Source organism: Anneissia japonica, unplaced genomic scaffold, assembly GCF_011630105.1.
Source record: "Anneissia japonica isolate Jap-2015-1 unplaced genomic scaffold, ASM1163010v1 scaffold1511_len2985839_cov193, whole genome shotgun sequence".
Taxonomy (NCBI): Eukaryota; Metazoa; Echinodermata; class Crinoidea; order Comatulida; family Comatulidae; genus Anneissia; species Anneissia japonica.
The window spans coordinates 2,428,299-2,440,648 of NW_022685291.1; the positions used below are offsets into that span (position 1 = coordinate 2,428,299).

Genomic DNA, 12,350 nt, shown 5'->3' on the forward strand with positions numbered 1-12,350 from the left:
CGTATGAGAGAAGTATCTGGGAGTGAGATATGCCCTTCACCGTATAGGACTCTGTGGTGTACTGATATGACCTACTGATACGACACCGAGATAATAAGTGGCTAAACATTTGAGAAACTTTTTCATACAACTAAAAATGGAAATTTCATTGGTAGCCATCTTGAAATCCAATATGGCGGCCTCCCAACATAATTTCCTGATGATTGCATGATACTCTCTGATATTGAAAACATGGTTAAAGGTGTGATTGACTGTGTTACATTACTGTAGATATGAAGATAATGACAAAAATAACAATATTTTGGCAGCCATCTTGAAATCAAATATGGCGGCATAATCTGACATAATTTTTGATGATTGCATAATACTCCCTGATATTGAAAACATAGGTAAAGACCTTTGAATGACAGTGCTGGGTGCTGTAGATTTGAAGATTATTGATAAAAATCCAATATTTTGGCGGCCATTTTGAATTTCAAGATGGCGGCCACTAAGCGGCTTATTTTTTGAGGGTCTATTTTTTTTTATGATCCTTAGGTGTCATAGTACTGTATCACTGTGGGAAGTTTCATGCTTTCTTCCAAAAGTGCACAATTTTTCTCCTTAGCTGCTCTATTATATGTATTTCATATTACCCTTGAAAAATTGTATTAGGTTTGTAGAATAATATAGTAAATAATACTCTAAAACAAAAAGCGAAGATGTTGTGACAATTGTGTGTGTTACTCCATTGGTTTGTTATTATGAGCATGTCTTAATCTATACTCCGTATTACATATTTTCTAATTAAAATCAAGATTTGCAGTCCATAAATATGAATGCTTCTCATTTCTGACCAAATAATATGCTTAAGTACATAAATTTTAATTACCCAACAGAAACCAATGGTGCTCCTCCAGTTGATTTTTCACTTAAAATACTATCTCTAGGCAGTTGACATTCAAACCTGTCTGTGACTTTATTCCTAAATGTTTCAGAATTATTAAGATTTAATTTATTTAACAACAATGAACATTTTTACCTTAATATTGTCTGTTTAGTTCAAGTTGAAATGTTGTATATATCGAAGCTGCTCTGAAGAAGTGGAATTTTGCTGGGTTCTGTCTTTATTTGACTTGACAATATGCTGGTTTCTTTGTGCACTTAAGCTTGACTGCGGACTTTATGGTGAATTATTCATCCAGAAATGTTAATTGTTACCAAGCTGCATATTAATTGATACTGCCGTCATCACCATGAAAATGTTTTCCTTCTCTATGGTCGATGCTGTATATATTGTGCTTAGGTGTCCAACTGTATCGATTTAGGATCTTCTTTCTTGCAGTTCAACATTATGTGTATACGTCCCCAGGAAATCTACCTGTTTGAGTGTGAAATTCAGGTCGCACTAATTAGGGCACTGATATACCTCCTATTGGGAAATAAACAGTAGTAAACCTATAAGCGTGTTGAAGTTTGTTGGCTTAATGACATTAATTAACTAATTGTACATTATGAGCTAGATGAATTACTCATTATCAACAATGGAACATGAGATATGTTGGCAACAATTTTTGGGGAGCACAGGTACAGATCATCATCTTCAGCTTTTTTACTTTAATGTTATTCATTTTTTTTTCTTTACTTCGCTCGTGGTGTTAATAATAAAAGAAATGTTGAATATATCATGATCATCATTGACACGTATCCATTATGACAAAAGTGACCATAATATTATTCTCAGTGAAAAATTTTGGTTGAATCCCTTTCCTAAAAATGTCATAACATATATTAATTACTTGTTCATTGTTCTGTAGTTCTGTAATTCAATCATTTAATTCTTGTATACTGTATATATATTTTACCAAATTTTGACCTTCTTGTATTCCATTGTATAAAAATACCTTTCTAAAATGTAATGTAGCTCACTTCTTTTAAAATGTCTTTATTTTTGCAGATATTGATGAATGTGACATGTCAAACACACACTGTGACCACCTGTGCACCAACACACCTGGCAGCTTTCAGTAAGTAAATTATAAGTACAAATATGAGAAGCTGTAAATATCCTTCTGATGGCGCATAAATGCTTATTTTATATAGCAGCACACGCCATGGCAACAAAAACATTTTGTAAATCTGTACATTTACGCATTCATGCAAAAAGTTTCATGGTCTGTTCCATCTGCTGCCTGCATGATTACTCAAAATGTTTTCTCTTCCAGCAGCCCCTCAACGCATTCTGTTGATGTTCTTCCCCAGTAATTTTTTCTAACATGTTTGGGATAAATAAGTCTTATGTGTTGTAATTCCCCATTATAGTGAAATTAAGGGGCATTTATTTGAGTATATATATGCCCATTATACACCAAAAAATTAAACGCCTCCCTCGAATAAATGCCCACTAAAAAACACCCTGGGGTGTTTATTTGAATAAATACAGTAATACACATGAAGATAACATTTTGGGGCAACTGGCCAGTGAGAGTTCATAGCTATTATACCACAGAGTTACATCACCCATAGAGGGAGCTTTTTATCCATCGGTTTTTGTGGTTTTCTACCCAATAGAATTGATACTTGGATATTTGGGTGTTTTAATCACTTTCTTAAATGCCTAAAAAAAAACTCTTAGAAACAATTTTTTTTTTCTTTATAGCTGCGCTTGTAATGAAGGTTATGTTGTTGATGAGAATGATGCCACCAAGTGTCAGGATATTGATGAATGTTTGCTGGTAAAATTTCTCACTTTGAAATAAAATGTTTATGATTAGGGACTGCCAGACAGTGGTGGCAGCAGTGGCCCATTAGACAGGCCTGCTCCCCCGTTGTCTGATGCCATGATGAGATGGTCAGACCAAAATCAATAATTTGGCTATCCATGTAATGTTATTTTAATTCCCAATTCCATGGTCTTAAAGCACAATTTTGGACCATAAAGCTTTAAACCATCATGAACCTTACCAGGGCTTTTTATTCTGGGACCCTGGCCGAGGCACTAGTCTACCCATTGGTTTTGACCCCACTGTCAGTTGTTTTGGGCTCCCTGTTAGCAAATTTCTGGAGCCATCACTGCTGTCAGATATATATGGGAGGTAGGTAATGGTGGAGAGTGCAAAAGCGCTATACAGTAACTTCTGAAGTTCTCCTAAATGTGATTATCATCATCTTCTCTGTTATGGTCATAAAAAAATAAGAATATTTTGCTCTGCTTTTCACAATTTCTTTTCTTAGTTTTTATTTATTATTTTATTTTTGCTTTTTCTGTTTATGTAAAGTGCTCAGTGGCAATTTTCTTACCATATGCATTATATAAGACTTACATTAATACATATTACTATTATAATATTATTATATTATATATTTCTTATAGGAAAGTACTGATTGTCAACATGAATGTATTAATTTTGGTGGTGGCTTTAACTGCAGTTGTCGTGACAACTTTAAACTCATGGGTGATGGTCAAACATGTCAACGTAAGAATAAACTTCAATTATTTTCATGCAAACAAAAAGAAGATAATTTGACACAACCCTACCTGTTTGTGCATAACTAATTAATCCAATCCAATCACCTTAAAGAGCTCAATCACCAAGCTCATAGAAGCATTTTTGGGTGAAGTCCAACTATTATTTATTATTATTATTAAAGTAGCAGCAGGTACTGCAAGACTATTCTGAATTCAACACTATCCTTTAAGTTCAAGCTCAGTGGTCTAATGGGTAAGACACCAGGCCTAGTTATCTGGAGGTCATGGGTTCGATTCACTCCCGAATCACTATCAAGAATTTTTTTGCAAGGCTTTTGGAATGTACTTACTGTAGCATTCAGTACCATAACACATCAAGTATTGCAAAACATTATTCTCCTGACAAAAAATACCACCGCATAGCATAACTAATTAGCTGATTGGTAACTAATAAATGCACAATATAAATTGATTTGTGTATCAGAAACAAGACTGAAGCAAGCTGCATTTCACATTAACATTTTCCACCATTCTTTTAATAGCCTGCCCAACATGTGACGACTTTGAGAATTTGAAGAACACATTGGAAGATATGGGAAACTTTATAAAAAGTTTAGAAAAAGTTGTACTTGAGCAAAAGAAGAAGAGTAGACGACTAGAAGAGAGGGTAATTATTAAAATTTTTTTATAAGAAGTGTTATTATTATTATTATTATTATTAGTTTTAATTATGTTTCTGTGATGTTATTTTCATTATTTTTGTATTATTATTGTTTTATTTATTTGATAATATAGATTTTTATAAATGTTATTATGATCACCATTCATTATTATTATTGTCATGAAATAGCTCTATCTTTGATTCAGAAGTTCATGTTTTGCCATTGCACCCAAATCTTGGCTATTGTTTTATTTTACCGTGTTATTCTAGTTGCCTAATATTTGTCTAATATTGTTCTCGCCACATCTACCTTTACTATCCCCACATGATTTTCCCTATTTTTAAAATTTTATTTTAATTAAGAAATTAATATTACATTAATTACTTTTCAAATCTTTTTTGCAGATTAAAGAACTTGAAGATTGGAAGAGCGAAATAACAGAAAACAACGACCCCTCCGTTGACCTGCCTGAGGTCATTGACCGACCTAATATACAAAGATCAATAAAAGCTAGGAAAAGTGTGTCTTAGTAATGAATATGCAATTATGCAAATGATGCAATTATGTAAATAGTATTTACATACTGTCAGAATACAGTGTGTTAAGTAGATGTAAATTTGTTAATACTAATTGATATATAGATTTACATTCATGGTGACAAGTAATATAAAGTAATGTGTATAGTGTAATAGTACTGTCAGAGAAATTTAACTGTTCCCTGGTACTGTGTATAGTATTGTAGTATGGTGTATAGTGTTATAGTACTATGTATAGTGTTATAGTACTGTGTATAGTATTGTAATACATTGTATAGTGTTATAGTACTATGTATAGTGTTATAGTACTGTGTATAGTGTTGACCAAGCAGTACAGGGCTAGTAATATGCTAGTATTCGCGTGTTTATTTCCGTTTACACTATTGTTATGTGGGACCTAGCAATGACATCAAAGGGGCGGGGTTTAGTGGAAATTTCCATTAATCTGTTCCAAGTCCTAGGTCGTTTTGTCGAAAGATTTATCTCTGGTGATCCATGTGGAAAAGTCCCTTTCAGGAGATCTTAAATAATCTTGATAATAAAAACATAAATTAATTTGGGGGAGATGGGTTAGTTCCCGGGAAATTGTTTACATTCTTGCAGGGGTGCGAGATGTCATCTCTATTTCTGAGAGACTTGCACATCTTTACCATCTTCCAGTCCAGGAGTCCCAAGTCTCCCGGAACTTGCCAGAGTCTCCCAGAAATTGGGCTGGCCTCCCGCACTCCCACAAGCAACCAAGAATCTGCCAGAAATTAACCTATTTCCACAAATTCAAAATTGTGTATATTTTCACTGCTTTATTATCAATTTTATCACAGAAGTCAGTGCCAATGGGTATCAGGGTATCACTATGTGCGGCAATATTAGATTAAATGTGTTGGGGTGGTAAAGAAGAAAAATATAATAGTCTGAGAGAATCATTTCTGGACATCTAGGTGCTATAATCATTGATTATAAATTTTCTTACTTCAGCTCCAACCATGGTGGGGCTGAGGTGGTAGACCCTCCATTTGTGAAAGTCCCCCGCGACTGCAGATCTCCCTGAAATGACTTCTTTTCAACTTGGGACCCCTAATCTTCCGTATACTACATGTAATATTGAATCCCTTGTGAGGGCGGCAATACAGCAACCAACAAGCATGCCATTGGTTTGGTACACTGTATATACTGTGTGTAATGCAAACTATAAAATCCTTTGTATTTGTTTGGTCTTAAATAAGGGACTATTCCATTCTTTTGTTGTTTGTTTACCCATGTATCATAGAGAATAAACTACAGATGAACTTCATATATAAATATTGTAATATTTTCATTATGTATATTAATATTTTATAACTAATATATTGATATCCTATATTATACATTATAAGACTTGCTCCAAACATACTTTACTCAAAATTGAGGTCTAGTGCAGTATCCACACAGATACAGATGTCTGCTTTTTCCTATTTTTTTCTATTGTTCAGTGCAACCAGTGAGAAAAGTGAAGTAGAGTAGACCATGGAGGAAAGAAAATTAGATTTTCTTTCCTCCATGATTAGACCAAGTATTTTATTGGCTAAAAAAAGACTTACTTAGAAATGAGGAATATTTTGCTCACTGGTGCTCTTTGGGCTTTTCTGATTTTTATAAGATATGTTGACTTTAACCTAGGCTAATACATTTATATCTATACCTTGGACAATGTTGTCTTGGTATGAAAATAAAAAGATGATGTTTTTTTTTAAAGACTATGAGCATTGTGTTTAGTTTAGTGAATTTGTTTAAAACAACTATATTCCATAAAAAATAATATTTTTGGCAAAGTTTGATTTTAGTAAAGATTTATGATCAAGGTTGATAATAAGCTATGTATAATTTAATATATTTATACTGTAGTATGGTCTACTTTAAAAAAATGCAGACGAAAGATGAATGTTTAATACAAGGAGGTACTTATAAAGTTTGGTGGAGATTTTACAGTATCTTAACCAAATTTTTTACTGATTAATTTTATTTATTTAATAAAAAAGATTGAATGTAAAAAAACTTTTCAAAATTATGATAATTATTGTATTGATTGGCGTAATGTTTATTTTTTATAGTAAAAAATCTTAGTATTTATTATTAAGTTATTGTGATCATAGTTGTTTATCTTTTTAGTATGTATATGTTTAGTTTCAATGTATGTGATAGTGGACTGTATTTGTTTATTAAACTTATGGTACTATATTTATTGTTTAATTTGTCTTTGTGGCAGATATAGTGCAGAATTAAACAGGCACATTGGTACCAAGAAAAATACAAAAATGAAATATTTTGACAATTTTGTTAATTTAAAAACAATCAAAAATACATCAATAGGATTTTTCAATTTAAAGTCTACAGATATGGGGAAAGGATTATGATGGTATGACGATAATGGTGTTGATGATGATAATGACATTCGTGGTGCTAGGATCTCCCCGACACCAGGGCAATTCCCCTGAAAGGCATGGCAAGCTTTCTATTTTAGTGCTTAGCGCCATCCGAGGGCGGTAGGCCCGTGCCAGGTACGCTCATACGGGATATCTTGACCTAAGGATGGTGTTTCTTTGTATTGTTTCTCATCAGCGTCCAAACGATTAATTTATGTAGGCCTATCAAATTCAGGCCAACAATTAAAATGAACATTTTAAAATATTTTTTTTTATCCCTGTCGAATCTCTACTAAATTTCCCAACTGGGGGCCCCCCGTGAGCTGTAGCACCTCCTAGCGCCGCCACTGGATGATGACGATGATTATGATGATTGATTATGAATGGAATTGATGATGATAAAATCACTCTTAGTATTTTTTATTATTTCTAAATAAACAGTAGGCCAGTGTCATTCATAGCATACAATAATGATTAAAAATTTACATTTCCTAGAAATTTTTTTTTATATTATTATTTTAATAAATATAAATAAACTTATGCTTTGGCACTGAAAGTGTTATTCAGTATAAAGAGATAAATACAAGAAATAGATATACAAAAAGAAAATATATTCACTATATACAATTTATTTAAAATTGAGATTTCATTGTTGTTTATTTATTTATTATTTTATTAATATTTTAAATAATACTTAAATACAGTAAACAGCTGTAAAAATTGTTTTGTTAGAAATTGTAGTTATTAATACATAAATATAGGTTAAAAAATAAAAATAAAAAAAATGGAAAAAATTAAATAAAAATTTTAAATTAATCATTTTTGCAAGAACAGGAAAAGCCTACAGCACCCGGTATTCCCAAGCGGTCAAGTACTAACCGGGCCCGACGTTGCTTAACTTCGGTGATCGGACGAGAACCGGTGTTTTCAACGTAGTATGGCCGTAGACAATAACTATGTTTTTCAACAAATCCATAATCATTAACGTTGGTGGCGCTGTTGCAATACGATTTCTGAGTTTCTTTGGTTTGTTTTTGAATTGCAAAGCACGTGTTTCTGAACTTTGAACTTTTCAAAACAACTTTTGACAGTTTACATGATTACCTACTCTGAGGTTACTGGTACTGGTTCGGGCATTTAAAATGCGCCTCTTTCAGAAGAAAAAAAAAAAAAACAGAAAAAAAAGTGAGTTTAATTACTACTGCACTTCGTGAAGATACAGTAGGCCTACGTTAGTATAATCAGGGAGATGTAAAAATAAATTTTTACATCGCCTGGTAGAATAATGGCTTTTAAAACCAACATTAGCATTACCTTCTTGTTTATTTAGCCTACCTAGCTAAACGAATGGCCTACCTAGGCTACAGTGTAGGTACCTAGGCCAAGGCCTAATCCAGTAGGCAAAGCTAAATTTGCCTGCACCTGAGTTTGCCGAAAATTAGGCTTAGGCATGACCTAATCTTACTATAAATATCAATGTATTTTAATGCCTATAGCCTACTACTAGGCCTTAGGCTTAATATAGCCTAGTAGTAGAGTCTAGGCCTATCTATCTCCTTGGTCTTGGTATATGTAGAGTAGGTGGTTTATACGATTCTTTGCACCTATTTTTCCTAGCGATTTTACATAAAAATTTGAGCTCTCCTCTATATTATATAGTTTTTGAGGTATCAACGTTACATGTAATTAAAAATTGAAAATACTTACAGTAAGGTGTGCCACCATCTACTAGGCCTAATTGACACTGCTCCCTTTTTTTGTTTTTTTTTAAATCTTGGTTCTAAAAACACCTTGATATGTCTTAAGAAAGAATTGTACGTGTAATTTCCAAGCAGTTTTAAGTTGACCTTTAGAAATTTTGGTACCACACTACTTTTCATTCCGATGTGGTAATGGCTCCTGTGTATATGATTTTTAAGACATTTGCTGCCAGTGCGACGACGAGTACACTCGTCCCAAAGGGTGTTGCTTAGGGTGCTAAGGACAAATACTCGTCAAACCGGGTAGCATTCTAGCGTTAATTATTACTTCATTGTTAAAACCATGTCAGGCTTGACGACTAATAGTTCTCTGAAAATACGCCTAAAAGTTGACGATAACATACAAATAGCAATGTTTGATGTGTTATTTTGCCGGCAGTACAAAATATTGCACAAGAAAATTCGAACTTGGCAGCAGAGGCAATAGAGCAGGGGTGGGCATAAAAATCGGTCGGAAGACCAAAGTGAATTTTCGATTTAACACCGAGGGCCGCACCCAGACTTTGATGTTTCCAGTGACATTCCAAAAACCTCCAAGCACTGCTTTTACACCACTTTATTGTTAGTTTTAATGTTACTTTTTACATATGATCGGTGTCGGGCTGTAAAAAACAAGGTGTTTTCTAGTCAATGTTACTTTGGTGGGGTACACACCTAGGGTTTTTAATTCATTTTCATGGGCTGAAAAAAAAAATCGCTGGCAGTCAATGTGTTAAGAAAATTGCTACAAAGACCGATATTTGGTCTCCCCCTCCCCTCCAAATCTCTCAGCAGAAGTATTATTAAAAATTTGGTAGCATAGTTTTTTAGAATGTTATATGCCCCCAAAAATTCCAGAAGCATTGAACAAAAATAAATTTTGGCTTTTTCGGAGGGCTTCATCTATCAATGTATGATGGGTCCCGAACATAGTTGCACGGCCATTGACTCTAAAATACCCCTTACTATTTGACCTTGTGGACATTTAATATTAAATTAGGAAATTTATACCAGTTACACATACATCATCATTCTGTGTAGGAAGTTCAATGTTGCTTTTCAATTCCTTACCGTACCTTTTTACCCATTTACCATACCTTAGCAAAGTAGAAATATGGTACTGTATCTCTAGCCACAGCCATGCATTTTTTTCAATTTTTGTTTTAACATTTTCTTTATAAATTAAGTTTTACAGACATAGGTAAGCTTAGATCTGAGAAAATGTTTTTAAAAAAGGTAATAAGGCCAAGTAAAAAAAAATAATTGGTTAGCATCCTTTTGGTATCAAATTTCATGGTAGGGAGGGAGGTTTTTTTTTTTTTTTTTTTTTCTCGTAGAACATAAAAAACCTGCGTCCGAAGGAAAATTAACAAAACAAAGAAGAGGAAAACAACAGACGCCAAAATTGGATACAAGAAATCATGTAATTCATCTATATCAAGCAGATAAGCTTTGCCTATATGAATAACAGTCATATTGAAATCCCTATATATGAAGTTTTAAAACATGCAACATTGTATATGATGGAAATACCAACGCGCTGATTGGCCGACTTGGCTTTTCTGCACAAAGCATGAGACGTAAGCATCGGATCGGAGTTTAGTTTGCTAATATAAACCTAATCCCGAGTAAATCTTAATGCTTTGCATCGGCTGTACCATGTATAAATACACTCTTTTTATACTACTACTATAAAACTAGGCCTTTTCTAGATAGAAGCAAGGACTTGGCCTAGACGGGACGATGATGGAATGGAACTGCAGGGATAAGCCCAGTCGGCTGGCGTTCGGATGGATGGTAAACAAGCCTAGGCCTATATAAATTGCCTTCGGGAGATGGAGTTTTTGAGTGTTTTGTAAAAAAAAAAAAAAAAAATTCAGGTCGGGGGCTTTTCCGACAGTCGGGCGGGGATGCTAACCAATTGTTTTATTTTACTTGGCCTAACTTAAAAACTATGTTTATCCTTTGTCATAATCTTTACTTTAAAGATAGCTAAAATGATTGAACATGGCTTAATGTCAATATCAATTTATTTATAGCTCCTCCATTATTAGCAAATTTATTCACAAACACCAATGAAACGTTTAAACTTTCTGATTCTGATTGTAAATGTCCACATTTTTTTTGAATATCATACATAATAATAGGCACATAATTTGTGTAAATATAACATATATAATTTCATTTATTTCACCAAAGAACGAACATAAAGATACAAAAACACAAAACTACTCGACAACAGCACCTGGTAGTGTTGCTTAAAAGAGGGCAATGCCCATCCGTCATGAGCTCTCGAGTACCAACTGAGTAACAGATGCAACATAAATATTAAAATTATTATATGCAGGGCACTGAAAAACCATATATACAATATTATTTCAATTAAAATCATTATCATAAAAAGTTATGCTTATTTCAATTAAGACTAGAATAAAATAAAATTTATTGGAAGCACAGCTTCACCCTTTCACTGTTCAGTAAGAAAAGGTTAAGAATGTTTAAAATATAGACAGATAATCCTCATATAGTAGAAATATTAATGACACTACAGAGTTTTGAAATTCACAAGCAGTAGATACCTTATTATATAGTTTACTTGGTTAATTTTTTTTAATGTTCTCATTTGTGGCAAAGACAAGCCAAACCAATCACTCGTCACAAAAAATTTTAGTTATTAATGAGAGCTATACAATAGTAAAAGAATCCTTTAAATCCAACATTCCATAAAGAAGTTACAAGCATTTAAACATACAGCTGTTTAAAGAACAATATTTGAGAAATCAGCCTTCAAAGTTTATGATTTGGGGTATTTTTCAGGCAGAAACCATCACCAAATTGTTACAATAATGATACAGATTTTTGAATATTTTATAAACTGGGGAAAAGGGGCGTAACCGCCCATTTTTACACCTTTTTCCCCCAGTTTTTAAATATCAAAATATCTGTATCTCATTCACCGTTGCTCAGTTTTTGATCAAACTACTTTTTTCTGTCTTAGAAAAATCAGTTCTACAAAATATCAAAAAATTTTTTCCCTCCGGAGCCTGACTTTAAAATATATTTTTAAAAATTTCACATTCAAGCATGTTTTGGTCACTATCTCTGAAACAGGATTTGCGACGAGTGACTGGTTTGGCTTGTCTTTGCTATATTTACAATGTTAAAACATCTGAAAACCATTCAGTGGTTATTTTCTTGCCATTTTATAGTGTCTGCCCTTGACTTTAATGATCCTGTTAAAAATCTTGTTTATTAATAACTTAAGTTTCAAAAATGATTTGATGGTTAAAAGGAATATCAGAAATAATTACAATTTTTTTGCCATTGGTAAGACCATTATAGTATTTTAACAAAAATATATTTAATTAAGGTAAATAATTATGTTTATAGAATGATTTACTATAATATTGTAAACTTTTAATAAATATTATATTAAATTTAAAATAAATAATCCTGCAACAAGGTTATTTAAAACATTGCACCAAAGTCTAATATTGTATTATACTAAATGAAAAATTTATTTAGTACCATGAACAAAATCTCTAGTACTATGCAGTGTTATATAT

The 12,350-nt window shown here is 32.8% G+C and overlaps 2 protein-coding genes and 1 pseudogene across 2 annotated transcripts in view; 1 reads left to right on the plus strand and 2 right to left on the minus strand.

Annotated features, from left to right (window-relative positions):
• The window catches only part of LOC117110684 (E3 ubiquitin-protein ligase TRIM71-like), a 6,033-nt gene extending 4,145 nt beyond the window's left edge, over positions 1-1,888 (minus strand). Inside the window, exon 1 of the mRNA XM_033253448.1 lies at positions 1,022-1,888. The gene's annotated coding sequence lies outside the window, so the exon portion shown is untranslated. The remainder of the gene's footprint in view (positions 1-1,021) is intronic.
• Positions 1-5,528, plus strand: part of LOC117111122 (fibrillin-2-like) — a 48,402-nt gene extending 42,874 nt beyond the window's left edge. Inside the window, exons 22-26 of the mRNA XM_033253996.1 lie at positions 1,937-2,006; positions 2,639-2,714; positions 3,353-3,455; positions 3,991-4,115; positions 4,515-5,528. Coding sequence (XP_033109887.1) covers positions 1,937-2,006; positions 2,639-2,714; positions 3,353-3,455; positions 3,991-4,115; positions 4,515-4,640 — 500 coding nt within the window. The 3' untranslated portion in view covers positions 4,641-5,528. The remainder of the gene's footprint in view (positions 1-1,936; positions 2,007-2,638; positions 2,715-3,352; positions 3,456-3,990; positions 4,116-4,514) is intronic.
• Positions 5,529-7,883: 2,355 nt separating this feature from the next.
• Positions 7,884-7,994, minus strand: LOC117111208 (annotated as a pseudogene).
• Between the last annotated feature and the right edge of the window lie 4,356 nt (positions 7,995-12,350).